Here is a 23,311-nt window from a genome sequence, read left to right on the forward strand (position 1 = left end):
CAGAATTCCTGTGACATGAAAGAGACTGGAGGTCAAGTAAAAATTAATATTTTGTATTTGTGTTGGGCATCATTAAAGGCATCTCCAGGTGTACATTTCTGGGAGTACTTCAGAATAATTTATCATGTGTACTTTTCTGTGTGTTTGGAAAAAGTGAGGGAAAATGAGCTCTGTCTGGTGTGGTGAGATGAGAGGCCCTTGGGCAGCAACGCCTGGTTCTCCTCTGGCTGCGGCTGCAGGCTGATTGTGTGGCATTGGGCGTGCTGCCTCAGCTCCATCTGCAAATTGGAAGAGTTATGCTAGAATCTTAGAGTTCCTTTAGCTCTCAAGTTCTGTTTTTACACTTTCTTATCCTAGAGCCTTTTTAGTCTGACTTACACTAAAGCATAATTCCGTAATGAGGTGATGTCATGGACATCCTTTCTCATTCCATTACCAACACATGTAATCTATTATACCTTCACTTCCGAAGGTCCTTATAAATTACAAACATTTCTCACTATCCAAGACATTTTGTTCCCAATTCAGCTAATTAAAATTCAGATAGTGAGGGATACCACTATATTAGCAAATACAATAATCTCAATTTTTGTTGCCATCGTAAAGGAATGCTAAGGCAGGTATTTCATGACGGGCAATACTTTGATATTCGAATGTTGGTCCCTTAAATATCCTGAATCCTGACTTCAGACTAACAGCAACAAAAGGATGTTACAAAGCTGTTGTGGACAAAGCTTAACTGAGATGCCTTTTCTTCAGCTCCTCAGAAGAGAAGAGAGAACTTCCTTGTTTCCTCACAGAGTTAATAGAATGTTACCAAAACGTGTAATTTGAGCAGGTTATTGAGCTATATACCTAGGTATCAGGGTAATAAGAAGCAAAGATGATTCTTACTGGCAACTGAAAGAGATAAATATTTATTGAGTACTTACTAGTTACCCGTCGCTCTTCAAAGCACAAGCAATGAGCAAGGCAGAACGAGTCCCTCCTCATTCTGGGGGCACCGTAGACCTCAGCGTGACGTGGGATGGAGGGGGAGCCAAGGTAGTCTGTGAAGAGCGGAAACACTAATTGCTAAGTTACTTTGAATACTCTGAAAATGTCTCAGGGGTCTGTGTAGCATATGGTCTTTTATGTATTTACCTCCCCATTTTGTTTTGTTTTTTCATGTTTTGTTTCTGTTAGGAGAGAACATTGAAATTATTCTCTAAGCTATTTGAAGAGAGTGACTAAATGCACCTGGGTCAGGCTGTCTGTGGGTATGAAGTGGTTGGGAGAATCCAAGAACATGGTGTTGAATGGCAGGAGAAATGGAGGCAAGTTGTCTAATGACCATCAGCAGAATCAATCAAAATTACAGCACACGGGAAAGGACACCGTGAAGGCTGGCAAGAACGCAGCCGAGAGGAGGTCAAGCAGATGTATGTACATACTTCAACTGTCACTCTTTTGATTGTGATATGGGGCAGTAATTCTTTCCACTTTGTAATGTGTATTCTGTTCTCTGTTGTTTTCAAAACAATTTTTTTATGTTCTCACAGTTAACAGTATAGTTTTTTTTACTCTTTCAAAGTTATATCAACTTTTATTCTCATCAAACATTGTATACAACTCAAGTTTAATTCTTAATATAATGTTTTTATATGCATAACTTTATATTTTGTAGAATATATAACTGAATGGTTATTTGTTCTATTAAAAATATTAAAGTACTGCTATTAAATTTCTTTTAAGTTCAAACTGTGTTTTTTTATATTTGATGTAAGTTTAAGTATGTATTTTTTTAAAAACTTACAGAGCAATATGAATGATAAAGTCAACCCTAATTTACATGATAAGTGGAAGTTAGGGCAGCTTTTCAAATTGTCGCCATTTCTTCTATTTATATAGGGTGAACAGTTTATCCTAACAGAGAAGAAGTATTGATAATGAGTTACTTTTTTACCTCTACTTACTGAGAGTTCAAGAAAGTGTAGATTTGATACATGTTTCATAGTTCTTTTAAGAGTAGTAAAATGCCCCAGGATAAGTGTAAGCTAAGTAGGCAGCTATATAAATATTGTCCAAAATTAGATGGCCATGTTAAGGACAACTTTTTCTTCCTTCCTTCCTTCCTTCCTTCCTTCCTTCCTTTCTTTGTCTGCACCATGCGGCTTGCAGGATCTTAGTTCCCCGATCAGGGATTGAACCCGCTCCCTTGGCGGTGAGAGCGCGGAGTCCTAACCACTGGACCACCAGGGAAGTCCCAGACAACTTTTTATATTTCTTCTTTTCCTAAGGTTAATTTAGCCACAACTAAATAGCCTTAGTTTGTGTTGGAATTGGCCTACTTCCGGTAGATTTGGATTGATTAGCCTGGCATTTGCTACAGTTTCAGATAGAGTGCACCAGTTCTGATCTCATTTCCTTCTTACCTTTTATGGGTCCATGCTATTCACTGGGCCCAGGCTGCCCTTAACTTTTCCATATCAGATCAGGTCACTGTTTCTGTTTAAAAAAACCAAAAAACAAACAAACCAAATAAACTAGACGATATCCCTGCTTGGGATAGGGGTAAGGAGAGAGCCCAAGACTGATGGGTTTGCCTCTACCTGGACACCTCCTCATCCCCTTAGCGTGTGGTGGGAACCTGAAGGAACTGAGAAATGTAGTGATTATGGCAGTGGTATTGGCTCTGGTCAGTAAATTAGGCATCTCTTAAATCTTTTTTTTTTTTTTTTTCCAAATTGCTGTTGGCCTCCTTTTTGGGCATCAGTGCAAAAAGGTCTTAATTAGTTTGGTTGTTGGAGGTACATAAGAATTTTGAAAATGACCATTACATGAGCTACACTTCGCCAAGTGTAGACAGATTTGGAGGGATGGGTTGGAAAAACCCAGAGAGTGTGAAGATGAACAGCATCACATTGAATATTATTGGGCACAAATGGTGCAAAAATAGAGCCAATGATGAAGAGAAACAAAGCATTGCATCACCTTAGATAAACTGCAACGACTTCACCTAACATCAGAGCCGCAGAGTACATGAAGCAAAAATTCACAAAATTGAAGGGAGAAATCTTAGATAATTCAACAATAATTTGGAGACTTCAGTTCCCCACTTCCAATAATGGATAGAACAGCTAAGCAGAAAATCAAGAAGGAAAGAAGACTCAAATAGTCCTATACCAACTCTTCCTAACAGACATCTATAGAACACAGCAGAATACACATTCTTTTCAAGAGCCATGAAACATTATTCAGAATGGACCATAGACTAGGCCATACTTTAAGCCCCTCAATCAATGTAAAAGGATTGAAATCATACAATATATGTTCCGACCACAATGGAGTAAAATTAGAAATGAATAACAGAAATTTGGGAAACACAAATATGTGGAAATTAACTCACTCCTGAATAACCAGTGGGTTAAAGACAAAATCAAAAGGGAAATGAAGAAAGATCTCAATCAATAACTTTTCACCTTAAAACACCAGAAAAAGAGAGAGAGAGCAAACTAAGCCCAAAGTAAGCAGAAGGAAGGAAATAACAGAGTAGAAATTAACAAAATAGAGAATAGAAAGAGAATAGAGAAAATCAGCAAAGCTAAAAAGTTGGTTCTTTGAAAAGATCAACAAGAACTGGCAAACCCTTAAGCAAGACTGATTAGGAAAGAAAGACTCAAGAATCAACCTGGAAAGAGGAGACATTACTAGACTGCCTTAGAAAAATAAAAAGGATTGTAACAGAATACTATGGACAACTGTATACCAAGAAGTTAAGTAACTTAGATTAAGTGAACAAATTTCTAGAAAGTAATAAATTACTGAAACCGATTTAATAAATCTTATTTATACAAAATCTGAATAAACCTATAGCAAGTAAAAAAGATTGAATTAGTAGCTTTAAAAACAAAGCAAAAAAAACACTACCTACAAAGAAAAGGCCAATATTATCCTGCTACCAAAACCAAAGACATCATAAGAGAAGAAGACCTATAGACCAATATCTCTAATAAATATAGATGCAAAAATCCTCAATAAAATACTAGTCAACCAAATCCAGCAACAGATGAAAAGAATTCTATAGCATGCCCAAGTGGGATTTATCCCAGGAATGCAAGTTTGGTTTAATATCTGAGAAGCAATTGATATAATACCATATGAGTACAATCAAGGACAAAAACCATACTGTCATCCCAATAGATGCAGAAAAAGCACTTGACAAAATCCAACACCCTTTCAGGATAAAAACAGCAAACTAGGAACAGAAGGGAATTCTTCAACCTGATAAAGCTTAATGTCATATTTAATGGTGAATGGTTTCCCCTAAGATCAGGAACAAGACAGAACTATATTTGTTCTCACCACTTCTATTCAGCATTGTACTAGAAGTTCTGATTACAACCATTAGGTGAGAAAATGAACTTAGAGGCGTCCAAATTGGAAAAGAAGTAGTAAAACAATATTTGCAGGTGACATGATTGTGTATATAGAAAATCCTAAGGAATCCACTAAAATATTAGAATAAATGAGTTCAGTAAGGTTGGAGGATACAAGTATACAAAAATCAATTGTATATCTATGCACTTTCAGTAAACAATCCAAAAATGAAATTAACAATTTCGTTTACAGGGCATCAAAAAGAAAAAATATTTAGCAATAAATTTAACAATAAAGTATAAAACTTAAACTCTGAAAATGATAAAACATTGTTGAAAGAAATTAAAAGAAGATCTAAACAAATGGAAAGGGCTTCCCTGGTGGCACAGTGGTTAAGAATCTGTCTGCCAATGCAGGGGACATGGGTTCGAGCCCTGGTCTGGGAAGATCGCACATGCTGCGGAGAAACTGAGCCCTTGTGCCACAACTACTGAGCCTGCGCTCCAGAGCCCGTGAGCCACAACTACTGAAGCCCACGCGCCTAGAGCCAGTGCTCCGCGACAAGAGAAGCCACCGCAATGAGAAGCCCACGCACCGCAGCGAAGAGTAGCCCCCGCTGCCGCAGCTAGAGAAAGCCCTCGTGCAGTAACGGAGACCCAACACAGCCAAAAATAAATAAAAAATACATAAATGGAAAGAAAAATAAATAAATGGAAAGACATCCCATGTTCATTGATTAGACAACTTAATATCGTTAAGATGGTAATACTCCCCAAATGACCTGCCTATTGAATGTAGTCCCTATCAAAATCTCCGCTGGCTTCTTTGCAGAAATTGACAGGCTGATCCTAAAATTCTTATGGAAATTCAGGGGATCCAGAATAGCTAAAACAGTCTTGAAAAAGAACAATGTGGAAGGTTCATACTTCTCGGTTCCAAAGCTTACTACAAAGCTGCAGTAATCAAGACAGTCTTATACTTGCATGTGGGTAGATATATATTCGTGGAATAGAATTGAGAATCCAGAAAGAACCCTCATGTTTGTAGTCAACTGATTTTTGACAAAAGTGCCAATAAAATTGAGGAAAGAATAGTCTTTTCAACAGTTGGGGTTGGCAAAACTGTATATCCACATGCAAAATAATGAAATTGGATCCGACCTCACACTGTATGTAAAAAACTCAAAATGGGGCTTCCCTGGTGGCACAGTGGTTGACAGTCCGCCTGCCGATGCAGGGGACACGGGTTCGTGCCCCGGTCCGGGAAGATCCCACATGCTGCAGCGCGGCTGGGCCCATGAGTCATGGCCGCTGAGCCTGCGCGTCCGGAGCCTGTGCTCCACAACAGGAGAGACCACAACAGTGAGATGCCCACGTACCGCAAAAAAAAACACCTCAAAATGGATCAAAGACCTAAATTAAAAGCTTATAAAACTCTCCAGAAGAAAACATACGCATAAATTTTCATAACTTTGGATTAGGCAGTGGTTTCTTGGATATGACACTAAAAGCACAGGGAACAGAAGAAAAAAAAAAAAGTACATGAAATTTACCAAAGTTGCAAACTTTAAGCGTTACCATCAAGAACGTGGAAAGACAGCTTACAGAACAGGAGAAAATATTTTCAAATCACATATCTGATAAAGAACTAGTATCCAGAATAAAGAACTCTTTACAAGTCAATAATAAAAGACAAACTCCAGGGCTTCCCTGGTGCAGGGCACAGTGGTTGAGAGTCCGCCTGCCGATGCAGGGGACACGGGTTCATGCCCCGGTCCGGGAAGATCCCACATGCCGCAGAGCGGCTGGGCCCGTGAGCCATGGCCACTTAGCCTGCGCGCCCGGAGCCTGTGCTCCACAACGGGAGAGGCCACAACAGTGAGAGGCCCGCGTACCGCAAAAAAAAACCCCACAAAACTCCCATTTTTAAATGCGCAAGGGATCTGAATAGACACATTTCTCCAGAGATAGACAAATGGCCAATACATGAAAAGATGCTCAAAATCATTAGTCATCAGAGAAAATCAAATCAAAACCACCACTTCACAATCACTAGAATGTCTGAAATCAAAAGGACAAATAGTAACAAGTGTTGGTGATGATGTGGAGAATTTACATACACTATTTTTTGGGAACATAAAATGGTGCAGCCAAATGTGGTCTATCCACACAGTGGAATATTATTTGGCCATAATAAGGAATGAAGTACTGCTGCATGGTACAACGTGGATGAACCTTGAAAACATGCTAATTGAAAGAAGCCAGTCACAAAAAAACACGTATGATTCCATCTATATGAAATTTTCAGACTAGGCAAATCCCTAGAAACAGAGTAGATTAGTGGTTGCCAGGGTCTGTGGGGGAGGGAGAAATGGATAATAACTTCCAGTAGGTATGAAGTTTCTTTTGGGGGGATGAACATGTGCCAGAATTGATTGTGGTGATGGTTACACAATCCTGTGAATGCACTTAAAACCATGGAATTGTACACTTTAAATGGGTGAACTGTATGGTATGTGAATTAAGTGTTAATAAAGCTGGTATAGAAAATATAACAACTTTGATAGTTTTATACATACCTACATGCAAATAATTTGATTCAAAATCATATACTGACCCTTTGGCAGGGACTTAGACATGTGTTTTATTTCTTTATTGGAACAGTGGGTGAAAAGGTTAGACGTCTCACTTTGTCACTCATTCTTCCACCTCTTAATTTTGAGAGGCTTAAAGTTATACTGCTGGTATCCTCTGTAATTGCATGTGCTGACTCCACGAAGACCCTCAGTGACGTATACATCAAACGTGAATCAGCACTGATGAAACTTCATCCATACAAATTTGGCCTTGCTTTCCTCTCTTTACATTGTTTTCCTTCCACAGTTAAACCCAGTTCCTTCAGTTATCTTTTTCAGTCACTTCCCTATTTTTATCCATTCCTTCAAAATCTGGTTCAAACAGGTGTTAGAAATAGGCCTGTCAGACTCTCTCTACTTCTCTCCCCTCTTCTCCTGCCTGGCTGTGTAATCACAGGCAAGTTTCTTAACCTCTGGGCCTGAGTTGCCAGCAAAGTGGGGATGATAATCACACGTCTGCCCACAAGCAGGAAGTGGAAGGTAATGCCTGGAGGCTCCGTTTTGGTTCCTGAGATTTAGCCTTCTGGCGCTTACTGCAGAGGGTATCTCGTGTTCCTCTTGTTTCCTTCTCATGCCAGCCCTGTCTGTAGCGGCCCTTTGTGCTGTCTTGCTACTGTGATGAACATCTGCCCATCTCCTGTGTCTCAACTCTTCCTTGGAGACGCAAGTAAGGCATCTGAGTCAGATTCTCACAACTATCCAGACCCCGTTCTTGGGAAACCTGATAATATTATCTAACAAAAATGCTCTCAATAACTCGGTTAATTTACTGCATTTGGTTTTCTGTTTTTGCAAAGGGTACTCAATTCTTAATTAGTAAAACTGATAGAAATAAGCAATTTCAATTCTTAATTACTAACTTGAATGGGCAGTGAAGCTAAAGGTTTTTAAGGTAGATTTAAGTAGTACTCAGTGCGAGTTAATTTTTCTTCTTTTTTCTTCTCACAGGTAATGGTAATGCAGGATTCGAAGGACAGAGTCGATATGTACCATCTTCTGGAATGTCTGCCAAGGAACTCTGTGAAAATGATGACTTAGCAACCAGTTTGGTTCTTGATCCCTATTTAGGTTTTCAAACACACAAAATGAATACTAGGTAATTTTGTCTTTATCCTGAGTGGAACAGATGATATCGTTGAACTTAAGAAAATAGATGGCTAATTTTACTTTCAGTCAAAATTTAAAATGACATTAAAGGAAAGATTTTGCTGCAGGAGGATTTTCCATGTGTGAGTCAAGAAAAGCAACATAAGCTTCCATGAGTTGTCAGTTTTAATTCCGTGTTCTTATTTTATCTTGGGATACTTCTATTAAAATACAGAGTTGGAGAGGCATCTCCATATTCTGTTTTAAATGTTGATGAGAATTACCTGAAAGAAATATGCATCCTGTAAAACCTTGAAAATGTGTATGATTTTTTTTCTACCTAAATTAGGTTGCATCAGTTTTTTTCATGATTTTATTACAAACTTTTATTCTTTCAAATACTTTCCACTGTATATAGGGAATTTTACCATTATGTTTTTTTTAACATCTTTATTGGAGTATAATTGCTTTACAATGGTGTGTTAGTTTCTGCTTTATAACAAAATGAATCAGCTATACATATACATATGTTCCCATATCTCTTCCCTCTTGCATCTCCCTCCCTCCCACCCTCCCTATCCCATTTTTGCCATTATGTTTTATCTTTGAGACTCAGCTAGTCATTATAAGTTAGAGTGAATATTTTTAAAGACATGGTTATATTCAGTATGCAGGTAAGAAAATAGATGTGTAACCACTTTATTGAGTATCAAATGCCATCTATATAAAATACGACATAGCTCTTGAAATCTGTGACCCTTTAAATTTCTTTATTCTAATTCTCTTAAACATCATCTCGCTCCCAAAAAGGCCTTTAGGTAATTTCATAATTAACTGCCGCCAAGCACTAAATCAGAACGTTACAACTTTGTGTTGCCTCTTAACTTCCATGGCAAAGGCTTTCGAGTGATAGAAAAGCCTAACATCAGGGATTTAGAACGTGGAACAGGTTCTGGACCACTGTTCACTCTTACCGTAGCTGCAGTGTCAGTGACTGCCCTAGAGGCGCTTGATCACCACAGGGGTGGTCACCAGTAATTAATTGGGGGCAGGTGATTAGAGGAAAATTGTGTGTCTGTTTTTTCCTATTTTAATTCTGTCCCTTGCTAGAATTAAAACAAGATAATTCATTTATCAATTATAGTCTAAATCCCAAAAGAAGTAATTCAGGTTAAAATGTGCCTTTGGTATTTTCATGTAATTTCCTGTCATCATATATCTTTACTTACTAAAACGAAGTGAAAGTTGGGATGGACTTGAGAGATTATTTAAATAGTTCCCTGCCGTCAGAGGGGCACATACTTAAATTTTCTACATGGGCAAATGGATGGCTGTTCTCTGGAAAATCAGCAGAATTGGATGCTGTAGTGTCCAACTAAAAATCTAGTTTGCATTATTTTAAGCCCACATCCCCTATTTCCCAGTGAACCCAAGAGACCAGGGCTCATTCTCCTACTATTAGGGTCCTAATAGTATTTAACTCACCTGTTAGCCTTTTTTTCTCCGAGGTAAGAAATGTGATTCACTGTTTCACACAACAGTCTAGTGGCATTCAGAATATTACACAAAGGCCCATAATTACGGCCTGGAGTCATCATTGAAACAGATTCTGTTCGTTATGCCTTGTATACTGAAACATGGAAGCAAATAAACCATTTTTAAAAGTTTTCCATCAAAATTACAACAAAAGTTGTAGTGGCTTGGGAAAGAACTCCATGTATTCAGAAGCCCCCACGCTTTGACTATTCCAGAGGGTGAAGAGTTACCTGTTACTGGGTTCTGCGACAGTAAATAACTCGTGTTTTCTAAAAAGTCCTCCTTGACAACTGCTTCTTTTAATTAGTTTACATATGAGTCACTTGGGGAATCTTGTTAAGATGCAGGTTCTGATTCAATAACTGTGAGGTGGGGCCTGAGAGTCTCCATTTCTAACGTGCTCCGAATTACAGTTGGGAAGCAAGGTCTTAAACCGTCTAGCCTACTGAGCTTTGTCCCGATGTGCTAAATGGATAGAAAGTTCCTTATCAGTCGTTTTCTAGGGCTCACTTTAAAACATGTAATCCTAAAATGTCAAGTTTAGGTTTACCACACAGATATTGTTAAAACTTAAGACCTTACCATATCCAGGTACCTCTAAATTCATATTTTCCAGTGCAACATTTAATCCTACTCAGACACTTCCTAAAATAGCCGTTCATGGTGTAGATAATGCTACTGCTCCCTGGTTAGACTACGTTGGCTTTGTAACAGTGTCGGCACTTAGGCCAGTGCGGTTGAGCAGTTGATGTTGCTGTGTCAAAGCAAGGTGTGCTCTCCGCCTTTCAGCAGAGGCATTCATTCCAGAGGTATTTTAACAGACTCTCGTAAGCTGACGTTTGGGGAATATACAGAGTTTTTATTAATGAAGCTTGTTAATCTTAATGAAAGGTATATACATTTTCATTAAACTTAGTGGATTTATTTGAAAATTATCACTTATAGTTCTTTATCTTCTGAGCAAGAATTTACCAGAATGTCACTTACCCCATTTTCAAAGATATTTTATAGACAATACGGAAAATCTATAGTGCTTTATTTGAATAACCATAAATATTTCTTAAATTATTAGCTTTTTGTGGACTTCTCTTTCTTTGGGGTGCAAAAGAAGTGACTGGAGGACGTGATTGGAGCTTTGGGTTTTAATTCTCCAAACTGTCCGCCTGTTACTTATATAAGTGGTCTCTTTGTTCTCATGTTTATACATCTGTGATGTGAACTTAGTTTCTCTTTTTTTATGCCCTCCTCCTCTCTACTTATTTCAGTTGTACCTTCAGGAATACTGTTCAGAGACAGTAGATATTTAATTATTTGGCTATATTATGAATTGCCTATGTTTTTACTCTTAACGTATCCCTGTATTTACTAAGAAGGCAGTCAGAGTTGTGGCATGAATGCCTAGAAAAAGCATAAAGTATTAATTTCAGTTTATTGGGAAATGTTTCAATTTAGTTGACTTTTGTCAGTTATGAAACTTAAGTTCTTCCTTTTAACCAGAGAACAGAGTTGTTAGTAATACCTCTAATTTTTTTTAAAAAGCTAGTGGAGAGATGAATGTAGCGAAGCAGGAATGGATGCTTTCAGTAATGCGCCCTCGTTCGGGCTGCGTGACCAGCGATTTCATGGTATCCTGAGGAGCTGGGGGACATCACATTGTAAAGAAATGGGAAGAGTCCTCTCAGGGCACAGACTTCAAGTCCTTACTCATCCTTCCACTACTGTAACCATCTAATTTTTATTTTCCTTATTTATATATTTGATTATTCGTATCCACTGTTGAATATGAATTTATAAATCACTTTAAATGCCTCTTGAATATCAAGTGCTTGACTAGAAAGCATAAAGAAACTTTTCGACCTTCTAACTTAATATAATCAAGGGTAAAATGATGTTATGTGGGAAGGAAAGCGTTTTAGCTTCCTGGACTTTGTTATCATGCTAGGCCGACCCGTGTCTTCATAAAGTTCTTGAATATCACAGCATTTTAGGGATTTCTGCTACAACCAATATTGTAAGTCTGTTTAGAAATTACAAGTACAAATTATACAAATAGTTTTTTATTGTTGTTTGTTTTTGCATTTATATAGCGCCTTTCCTTCGAGGAGCTCAAGGCATTTTTCAAAATCTGACAGTTTTTCTCACAACAACCCTGTGAGGTAGGTAGAGAGCATTACAAACAGTAATAAGATACGAACTAACCTGTTTCAGCCTTTATAAATGTTCTTTTATGTTAAGTAATTGGAGGTGTCAGCGTAAACACGATTTTTAGAACATTTTGCAAACCTTTTAAACTAGTTTGGTCTTAGTAATAGCTGTATTTAAAAAACCACTTGTACTCCATAACAGGGTAATTTTAAGAGAAATCATCCAAAAATCAGGAGTCACTCCATGGGATTAGCTGAGCACTGATTGCAGGACTCAGCCAGGTATGTTTCTGGTTGCTGTTTATTTTCAGGTCAAGAAGGAATGAAGAGCTGTGGTCCTAGCATGACTCCTCCACTCGGCATCTACGATCTGTCAGTTCGCAGTTAATCTGTCTTCAAGGGGGAAATGTGTTCACGATGTTGACTCATGGTTTTATTTTATATCTTAAATATTTGAGCATTTTTCTCTCTCTTCCTCCCTCCTTCCCTTGCTCCCTTTTTTCTGTCCCCCCTCCTCTTTCCCCTCCCTCCAGTAGCTCTTGGTTGTACATGCTAATGGAAGGGCACGGTAGTGCAGCTAATACAAATCTGCAACTTTTCTTCATTGCCACAGTGGTCTCTTGGGTTTGGAAACAGAAAAACCAAATAGCAAGAAAACCTGGGAAGTCAGTCTCTGGAAAGAGTGGGGAACAGGTGTGTGGGAGTGTGAATTCATATGTTTTTTTCTGCCCCTTTTAGTAGTAAACAATTGTAAATGACATATTTTAAAATTTCTTATACCAGCCATTGATCAGAGAGGTGTGGAAAGAGAAAAATAAATGTTTGGTTTATTTAAAGTTGCACATGTTAAATATTAAGAGGGAAGAGGGGCACGTTGATGTGGAAATGCCGAATACCTGTTTCTCTTGCCTCCCCTGCCATCCCAGCCCACCCCAGCCCACCCACCCCCAGATAGTCAATTTGTTTCCACCCCTTTCATGGTGCTGTCAGGGTACCAGTCAGCGCTGTCTCTGGCCGAGCTCAGTGCTGGCACGCAGCGGTGAATACAAGTCAGACCCTGTTCTCATGACAGAACGACACAAGAGGGCTCTCGTGGTTCAGATAAGAGCGGGGCCGAGAAAGGCCTGGGTAACAGTCCCAGTCCTTCCAGCAGTTAGCCCTCATTGGGCCTTATTTTCCTCATTTATGGAACAAGAGATAATTTTTAGATAATCTAAATTTTCTCCTAGCTTTAGGAGTCATGGCGTAAGGATAGCTTTGTGCAATTCGTACGGGAGATTTAGAGTGATTGTGGTTAAGGAGAGGACAGAGCATGTTTTTCTATTCAGTAATAGAAAATTACTTTAATTTTTTCTAAGGTCCTCAGTGCCTTTTGCTCTGGCCCTAATAGTTGTAACAATCTTATGTTATTAAATAATTTTTATTTCCCCGCAGTTTTTGTTACAATGGGATTTGACTGGAACTGTCAGCCAGGTGATTTTGATGTTCTTCTATAGGGTTATCGAAAACAACTGTCTCTTCCCCTTCCCATCTGCACCCAGAACCATTTTCTTCCTCCTTTGCCTCACTATCATTTCACGCCTATAGCAGCCAACTGTGACAGTAAGTTTTGACAGTAAATTACATTTTAAGTAAAGTAGAGGTTCTTGCTTAGTGGGCAACAAGGGACAGTTTTGGGGGTTTGTGTTTGAGGCAGTAGAAGGCAGGAAAGCAGAAATAAAAGTCCCAGGATATGTGGAAGGCAGAATATTATTAACTCAAGAGTTGATTATTTTGTGTTGGTTTTAGCATATAAATTGTTTGGCATCATGAACAAAGAGTAAACAAAAGGATAGCTGAAAGGTATTTTTAGATAGGGAGGAAGTTTCAGGGAGCGGAGAGCACACGTAAAACCTGTCAGGAATAGCCAGTGTCCATTCCAGGTCTGTAACTTACTTTCTGCCATGTTCTTAAGATCTTCAGGTGAACTTAGTCCTGCCTCTTGCTCTCTAATGTGTCGAGCCATGCATTTACTTTACAAGTGGCACCGTTGGTCAGTCCCACGTTGAACATGTAAAGATTGCTTGGCTCCTGTCGTTTGCAGCCCCGTCCATCACTTAACATCATGGATTATTCATCGTATTTGCTCAAAGTGAACTACTGCTTTTCTGTTTACTGCGTAAAACTCCGGTTATCTGTTTCCCATCACTTTGTATTGCCTGGAGTGGTGTGCCTTAGCTAACAGCTGCTTGGTGGTCTTATCTGTCCTTCATTTGCAAATAACCCCGTGGTGTAGGGTTGCAGCCAGAAGGATTTAGACTGGGTTTCTTAGAGAAACCCAATCTTGACGAAATCACTTAATGATGGCTGCAAGTAAGTAGTTTAATCTTATAACTGTATGGACGTTTGTATACTTTCACAGTTCTGCAAATCTTTATGTTAGTGGTTCTCTGATACCATAGTCTGACAGCCTAATTAAAGACATTCGGAATTGTCTAAAGGACTTCCACTCGTCTGTCTGTGAGGGCTGGTGTGCTAACTGATTGAAACGGGAAATAAAACAGGGCATTGTCCATTTCTTCATATGATGTCTCTAGAACTCCTTCAGATTGTTCTATTAGTAGTGTTAAGAGCTTACTGAAACTGGAGTCTGCAGCTAGTAAGCTCCTAGAGGTGTCAGCATGCTCACACATCTGAAGGCCTCTAGAGATCCTGCCTAGTAAATTGTGTTACTGTCCTGTTCCTCACGTCTCCCCTCTTCCTCGTTTTAGAACTCTCCTTTACTGTTACTCGCCAGCTGACTCCCTCAGCTCCTGTCATCTCTGAATCAAGCCTTAAGATCCTCTGCTTAGAATTTCTCTCACTTTGTTTTCCTTCTTTTGATTTTCCTTCCTGCCTATAGTAATATTCTGCTTTTTCTTTAGAAATCTAAATTCACCACTTTCCTCACGGCCCATATCAAAGTCAACTCCAAACCGCCCCCTTCCCAAACAAACCTCACACCTTAGTTATAATTTCCATACTTCAGAGTGCTGCTGCAGTGTTGTTTGTACCACATGAACATGCACTTGCATATTGATGCCTTGCTTATCTGTTTGATGCATGCATATGGCTTTCGGTCCCAGCAAAATTTTACCTTCAAGAACAGTAGCCATGTCTTCTAGCTTACATTTTCCACCATAGCACATGTGTACACAGCACCTAATAAATAAATAAGCCTTGGTGAAATATTGTGGCTTAAAATCTTACTGAAATGTGATGAATACATTTGTGATAGCTTATTTGGAAAACAAAATACTGCTTGAATGCTTCCTTCGCTGGAGTCTATGCTAGATGTTATCTCAGTTTAGAATTCTCAGGTGTCTGCGATGTGCAGTTTTAGATGCTAGAGCAAGATTCATAGTTCAAATAGTTTTTCTCCTGAGACACTAATATTTTTTTCTTAATGTGTTTTATTTGAAGAACAGTCTGTAATTCCTTGTTTTGTTGGATGTTAATTTTTAAAAAACCTAACCTTATTTTGGAAAGTAGACCAAATGAAATCGACATGAGAAGAAATTTTGGAATTAAGATCCAAGTACCTTTAACCATATTACATGTTTTATTGAGAACATAGCTTCAAAATGAGTACAACTTAAGTTTTACTTGGGCCATGATTGTATCATGTGTTAATATGTGCATAGCCTCACTGTGATATTCTGTAGTCATTATAGCTGATTTTACATGGAAGCCTTCTAAAATTCTACCCCAACAGTTTTTCCTTCCATCACCACCACAACAGTATCACCGCTAGAGTTGTACTTTTGCACACTTTTTGTTCTCTGAACGCAGTTATCAAAGATTAATTTGACATGGATGTTGGAACATCAAGGTGTGTTTCAAGACCTGTTGGGATGCTTAGTTTGGGGTTTTTCTAACTATGTACATAGAGGATGTTTTTGTTTATGGCATGATTTTGTTTGCTTCATCCTTCTTCTGAAGCTTATTGCCTTGCACTCTTCTGGCTTGATTCTGCATGTTTTAAAAAATTCTTGTCATTCTAACTCAATTAGATGAGCTCTATTCTAGATCTATTGTTTTGTACCTCCCAAAGTAGATGACTAGTTATAAAAGCCTGAATCAGACAGCTTTCATTTGAATCACCTGGTCACCTCTCAGTTAATGAGCTAACTGAAATAAAAATATTAAAGTATAGTTTGAAGAAAGAGAAATTATAACTCCTGGTGATCAATATTACTTTAGTAATAATCATCAAGATTACTTATTATTACTCTTCTGTTAGGTCTGGCTGTTTTTAGGTTACTTTTTTCTCAAGGTCTCTTAAGCAGTGGCCCAAGGATGATGGAAGATAACTAAAGTTATTGTTCTGATTTCTTTCAGATTTCGGCCTATTAAAGGAAGACAAGAAGAACTAAAGGAAGTAATTGAACGTTTCAAGAAAGATGAGCACTTGGAGAAAGCCTTCAAATGTCTGACCTCAGGAGAGTGGGCGCGGCACTATTTTCTCAACAAGAGCAAAACGCAGGAGAGATTGTTCAAGGAGCACGTGAGCTCATTAACCAAATTAGTACTGTTTATCTGTTTGCATGAGCCTAAATTGTAGGGAACACTGAAATTTTAAATGAAATTTTCATAAAACTAATCAATATGAAGACCTAATAACACATCAGATAACTTGTGTGATTATCCATAGAGAAAACTCTGTCATCCAGAAGGGAAACTTACTGTGAACTTTTAGAGTAACATAGCCAAGTCACCAGGTACACAAGTATGGGAAATTTTAAAATAACAAAATTTGTTACTTAATCTTAAATTTTTTCATTGTTGGTGGTGGTTTGCTTTTATAATTCTGAGGAAGTCTAGCAAGATAAATAATGTAAAGTAGGTGTCACTTTTTTTTTTCTGTTTTAGGTATTTATTTACTTGCGAATGTTTGCAACCGACAGTGGATTTGAAATATTGCCTTGTAATAGATATTCATCGGAACAAAATGGAGCCAAAATTGTTGCAACAAAAGAGTGGTAACTATTATACTAGTATAAACCTGTAAAGTAATTTTGTTTACAGTTCTCTCTTAAATTACTGTTCATGTGCTAAGAAAGTTGTAGGAAGGAATAAGGCCAGAGCTTACCCTAAAGGAGCCAGTGTAGTGCCAGTGCCTCAGCCCAGTGACTGGGGTCGGGACAGTGAAATTAGAAGTCTGAGTTGGGGACATCCCTGGAGGTCCAGTGGTTAAGACTTCGCCTTCCAATGCAGGGGTGCGTGTTCGATCCCTGGTTTGGGGGCTAAGATCCCACCTGCCTCAGGGCCAAAAAACCAAACATAAAACAGAAGCAGTATTGCAACAAATTCAATAAAGACTTTAAAAAAATTTTTTTATTAAAAAAAAACAAGAAGAAGAAGTCTGAGTTGAACCAGATCCTCTCTCTAAGCCAGAATGCTTTGTGTTTTCCTTTCATTGAGTCTGGATGCCTGCTCAAGGACTACTGAGAGGTTAGGGACGCTGGGGTTGAATAACCTGGCGTCCAGAGTCAGTTTTTTACTGGCCTATAAGAAAGGTTACGTAGGAATTTCGTGCGTAGAAGCTTCCTAGCACAATGCCTGCTTCAAAATATATATATGTGTGCCAGCTTAAATAAAAGTAGTAAAGTTGAGCCCAGCTAGGAGGGATAAAAGCCATACATGAAAGAGAGAATATGTAATTATATCTTTCCTCTAATGCCTATTCCCTGCCTTATCTCCCAGAAGAAATATGTAACCCCTCTCTTACACCACCCCGAGAATTTTTGTTTGTTTGTTTGTTTTTTTGCGGTACGCGGACCTCTCACTGCTGTGGCCTCTCCCGCTGCGGAGCACAGGCTCCGGACGCGCAGGCTCAGCGGCCATGGCTCACGGGCCCAGCCGCTCCGCGGCATGTGGGATCTTCCCGGACCGGGGCACGAACCCGTGTCCCCTGCATCGGCAGGCGGACTCTCAACCACTGCACTACCAGGGAAGCCCACCCCCAGTATTTTTTATAGCAAAAATTTTAGGGTCAGGTACCTGAAATTGGAATGGGAAAGAGCCTTCCTCCTGGGCTTCTTGCATGGGTGTATGTATGTGAGTGAGTGTATCTGTTTGCTGTGGGACGGAATCCAGCCTGCTCATCGGCTCCCGTGGCTCCGTGTTGCACATGGCTGTGGAGGTTTGAGGTCTTGGGTTCTAGAGCTGCACCATCCAGTACCATGGCCACCAGCCACGGGCGGCTGTTGAAACCTTGAAATGTGGCTAGTCTGAATTGAGAAGTGCTACAAATTGTGATATACATGTGAGATTTTATATTAAATTGTAAATATTTTTCATTAATATTTCATACTGATTACCTGCTGAAATAGTATTTGGGTTACATTGGGTTAAAATATGTTACTGAAAGTACTTTCACCTGTTTTTCCTTCCTTAATGTGGCTGCTAGAACACTGACGAGTGCCTGTTTGGCTTGCATGACATTTGCTGTTGCTGCTCTGCAGGGCGGCGTCCCAGTTCTGGGCTCTCCCGACCCTCCTGCTGCTTGTCTCTGTCTCCTTCTCCAGTGTCAGCAAGTTGAATGCAGTGCGGCGGGTCTTTGAGTCCTTTCTGCCTGCAAAGCACTATGCTGGGTCCGGTAGGGGATTCAGAGGTGTAGGTAGCACGATTCCTAGTGGACTTTCTAGTCTCTGGTAGGGATAAGGCAGCTAGCTGCACAAGTAACTGTGCACAAGGCTGTGGGGCTTCCAGGGAAAAGGAGATGACATCCAGGTGGGGATCCAAGTGAGTCAGCTAAAACATGCACAGCTAAGTCTTCTCGATTCCTGGTATTTGTTGGACAGGCTTATTTTATTAAAAGAAGCCTTACGATTTATAATTACTAGTAATTTTTAACATCACATATTTTAAATAGGAAACGAAATGACAAAATAGAATTACTGGTGGGTTGTATTGCCGAACTTTCAGAAATTGAGGAGAACATGCTACTTAGACATGGAGAAAACGACTTCAGTGTCATGTATTCCACAAGGAAAAACTGTGCTCAGCTCTGGCTTGGTCCTGCTGCGTTTATAAACCATGGTAAGCTCTGTTTCTAAGGTGTTAGCTCTAGTGTTGGGTAGCACTTCTAAAACTTAGAATGACCTTATCTTCCTTTAAAGGAGGGTTGGAAATAGAAATTTCTTCTTTTTGCATAAACCTATTAAAATAAATATTCCTGTAGTTTAACTTAAGACCTGAAACTTCTATCAAAATTTGGTAAAATTATGTGGAAAGCTTATTTCAGATTTCTGTAATTGTTCGTGTTTCAGATCTTATCTACAGTTAATTGACTTTATCTTTTGGACATTTTTCAGATTGCAGACCTAACTGTAAGGTAAGCATAAAAAATATTTTATCTCAAGTATTTTGTGTTTGCTTCAGGTATGAGTTTCTTAATGAGTTGATTTTATTTCAGTTTGTGTCAACTGGTCGAGACACAGCATGTGTGAAGGCTCTAAGAGATATTGAACCTGGAGAAGAAATTTCTTGTTATTATGGAGATGGGTTTTTTGGAGAAAATAATGAGTTCTGCGAGTGTTACACTTGTGAAAGGTAAAGTATTAAGTAAGATATTCGGCTCTTGCATTCTTTTAACCACCCGATGATTATGAGCACGAACTCATGTTATCTTCTCATCCTTTAAATGATAAGGGATAGTCTTTTATTTTCTACAGCATTGCACGCAGTACAGCATGCATAAGCAAAACCGAAGATCACAGAACTATTTAGGGGCCCCAGCACCTGGCCCTTTAAAATGTTAAAATCATTACCAGCAGTTATCATTATGAGTTCATCAGAATGCAAATATGCTTAAAGAGAGAATGGGAAATACCTTACATGCACACGCACACGCACACGCCCACACACACACGGTGCCAGGGTGGGGTTGCTCCGAAAATGGCCAGTGAAGTTCACCACTGCTAATCATGTAAAAACCCTGAGGTTGTCTTGGGTACTACCAAGCTGTGTCTTCTGGAATTGTTATGTTTTGATGCACGTGCTCTTAATAATTTCTAAGTTCCGTTACTTGGTGAAGAACTTCCTTTTGGGACCCATCAAGATTCTGGAGTCCTTGTAGAGATCCCCCAAGTGTGACTTGGCGGGACTCCTTGTCCACACTGCTCGTCTCCTTGTGGCGATTTCTGCGTGTCTGAGCTCAGAGGCAGCTTCAGAAGCTTGTCCGGGCCGGTGCTGCAGGAAGGCCCCCATGCTGGCATAGGCCACACAGGGAGCACACCTGGATTTGGTTTTTTGGTTATTGTTTTTATTTTTTTAATTGAAGTATAGTTGATTTACAAGATCATGTTAGTTTCAGGTGTACAGCGCAGTGATTGGGGTATACGTGTATATGTATATATTCTTCTTCAGATGAGCGCACCTGGATTTGTTGAGCCCCTTTTACGTGCTGTACTGGGTGCTTTACTCACCCTGACTCATTCAGTCCTCACAGCTGTCCTGGGAGAGAGCTGGTGGTGTGGCCACACTGCAGGTGCAGAAGTCCAAGTCAGCCTGACCTCAGAGCCCTTTACGCATGGAAGCAAAGATAGGCGGTGGTACTACTTCTCCGCCAGCCATCCAGCCTCGGGAGAAATGCTGATTCCCCAGAGCCCACGTTTCCCTTCTTTCAGGGAAGCCAGCGGTTTCCCCTGTGTCGTGAGAGAGCAGAGGCATGGGGTCGTGGTACAACCCCAGCTCTTTCTCTCCCAGCTCTGGGATCTTTGCCACGAAGGGAGGGCAGAAAACCTATTCCTGATGCTGCTGAATTTTTGCCCCTTTTGCAGGGAGGGAGTGGGAATGCAGGGGGATAAAATTTATCTTTTTCTAAATTAAAAAAATGGTTCAAACATTGGTTAAATCTTAGACCAGTCCACAAAAAGACCCTTTAATCCATGAAGTAGTTTAATTACAGTTGAATAATGCTTTAAAACCATTTTAGAGATAACAGTATAACAGTGATGTGCATGAGATCTGGCGTCAGACTCCCTGAGTTGGAATCCTGTGACTCTGCATTTCATTAGCTGTGTGATCTTGGGCAGCTTAGCTGCTTTTGTGCCTTAATTTCCCCATCTATAAAATGGGGATAACATTAGAAACTATCTCATAGGGTTGCTGTGAGGATTAAATTTATCTCACGAAAAGTATGTAAAACAGCACACAGTTAATATTCAGATGTTAGCTGTAAACTTATTTTGTGGTTTCTGGTTATTCTCCCATTAGAATGCAAGTTCCAGGAAGGCAGAGATTTTTATCTTTTTCATTTACTGCTGTGCTCCCAGCGTCCAGAACAGTACCTGACATATAGTAGGTGCTTGATAAATATTTGGTGAATGAATGAATGGAGTAAGTAATACGCTAAATATGCTTTTGGAGGCTGTCCTGAAAAATGTAACCACATACACAGGATTCCAGGCCACCCCTGAAACAGCTCTTTGCCTAGTTTAGAACCCCATGTGTCATCATGTCCCTCGGGCAGATTAGTTCTCTTCCAGGAGACTGTTTCTCACTGGTCAGAAGGGCTGTCCTGCCTGCTCCACAGGGTTAGTGTGAGGAATAAACAGAAACATGTGCAAATCCTTTTTAAATGGAAAGGCCTCATACGGAGCAGTAGGCTCAGCTATTGCCAGACTATTTGGGAAGTTTGATTTAAAGGTTGGCTGGGAATATTCTTGAAATTCTCAGGAACACCAGATTGTTTCTGCCTTTCCAGAAATTAGGCGAGAGGATGAGACCAAAGGAACTCATTCAATTATTCATCATATAGTAACTGAATAGTTAGTTACTTTATGTTAGGCCTCATGCAGGCAGGGTAAACAAGACTAGCACAGTGCCAGCCGTGAGGGCAGTGCCATGAAAGGGACACACGCACAGTGTGCTAGTTGCTGAAGGGTGAAAAGAAGGAAAGAGAGGGGACAGAGGGTTTACAGAGGTGCTGACATCGTGGATACAGTGTCCAGGATACATTTGATGCGTGCTTCTGGGAAATAACCATCCTAACAAAATAGTAATTGTAATACTTTCATAAGTAAGTACTGCAAATTTCACTCTAGAAAATTTGAGAAATGAAGTCTAATGAGGGACCGAAGAATATGAAGGACCAAATTGTTTTAAAGCTTATATGAAAGTATGTCTGATGATAGCTAAGAAAAAATTAGATTCTGAAGTATAGTTAGGGGCACTTGGCCTTATTAAAAATTTACTATGAAACAGTTGTGATCAAAACTTGATGATACTGGCCGATATGGACAAATAAGAGGACATGAACAGACTCCTGAAATAGAGCCGAGTGTGTATGAAGTCTTAATACCACGTATGGGGAAATGATGATTTCTTTAATAAATAATAGTGACATAATTCATTGTGCGCCTGGAAGAAAACCAAGCTCAACTCCTATCTCACACCATATACAAGATAAATTCCAGATGGATTAAAATTTTTAATTTAAAAATATAATGTAAGATGATTAGGAAAAAAATTAGGAGAATGTATACGTCTACCCTTGGGGTAGTGGAAATCTTCGAAAGAAGTTAAGACAAGAAATGGTGAATATGAAAATTTTTGAATAGCTAAAAGCAAAAGTCAGATTAATGACAAACTGAAGGGGGGAAAAAGTACATACACGGCAGAGTTAATATCCCAAGGACAAAAAGCTCCTATAAGCTCATTAAAAAAAAAGACAGACTTCCACTAGAGAAAAGAGAGGTAAGGAAGATGCTACACAGAAAATGATGGCCATAAACAAGGAAAACAATAACTAGGTATCCGTCTTCACTATCAAATTGGCAAAATTTAGAAGTGTTAGTCTGTGCCGCTGGTGAGGATGTGGGGAAACAGGCACTTACACAGTGTCACTAGGGCTGTAAATTGCTATAACCTTTTGGGAAAGTAATCTGGCAATATTTGTTCAAAATAATCACACCCTTTTGTCTGGCAGTCAGTTCCATATGGAAGAATCTATCCTATGGAAGTAGGAGCATTAGCTAGTAAGGATTTGGTTTCAAAGCAAGGTAGCAGCAGCATGCATGGTGGCAAGCAAAACCCACAAACCTACAAGTTTCAGTAATCACCAGTAGTGCTTGAATAGATTATGGAATGTTTAGTCTGTGTAAAAGGTACAAGTTTCAAAACAGTTCAGATTTACTTGTGCATAATGTAATAAGAAAGCTGGGGGAAAAAAAAGAAAGCAAGCTGGTTGCTGAGTAAGATGTATGGTATTATCCTCTTTGGGTTTTGTTTGCTTAGGAAGAAACAACAATGTGAATAGGTGTGTAGCTCATGGCAAAGGAGCAGGAGATGAGGTGCTGGCAGGTGGTTAGCACTGGCGCCAGGGCGGGGTGGGGCGGCTCTGGGGATGGAGGCTGGCTGGGGAGCACTATTGACTTCTGCTTTATGGAGACGGAGCCTAAGATTGTCTCACCTGTTGCAGCAAACACAAGCATGTGTTACTGTTATAAGTTAAAAAGAATTTAGTAAAGGAAGTAGAGAAACAGACGAATGGGGGAGTTTTACTTAAAAATAAATAAATTTCCAG

General features: G+C 39.5%; 1 protein-coding gene across 6 annotated transcripts in view; it reads left to right on the forward strand.

The window, feature by feature from the left end:
• Positions 1–23,311, forward strand: part of KMT5B (lysine methyltransferase 5B) — a 53,632-nt gene that overhangs the window by 17,318 nt on the left and 13,003 nt on the right. For 4 of the 6 annotated variants that reach the window (XM_022591208.3, XM_030763370.2, XM_089914397.1 and 1 more), the window contains exons 2-9: positions 1,186–1,421; positions 7,943–8,090; positions 11,704–11,772; positions 16,120–16,285; positions 16,651–16,760; positions 18,656–18,822; positions 19,098–19,117; positions 19,199–19,335. In XM_022591208.3, the coding sequence (XP_022446916.1) occupies positions 1,262–1,421; positions 7,943–8,090; positions 11,704–11,772; positions 16,120–16,285; positions 16,651–16,760; positions 18,656–18,822; positions 19,098–19,117; positions 19,199–19,335 (977 nt within the window). In that variant the 5' untranslated portion in view covers positions 1,186–1,261. The other 2 variants (XM_022591211.3, XM_089914398.1) reach the window with 2 other exon arrangements.

This window comes from Delphinapterus leucas, chromosome 7 (genome assembly GCF_059928025.1).
Source record: "Delphinapterus leucas isolate spDelLeu-1000000601 "Yukka" chromosome 7, BTC_Dleu_Yukka2, whole genome shotgun sequence".
Lineage (NCBI taxonomy): Eukaryota > Metazoa > Chordata > Mammalia > Artiodactyla > Monodontidae > Delphinapterus > Delphinapterus leucas.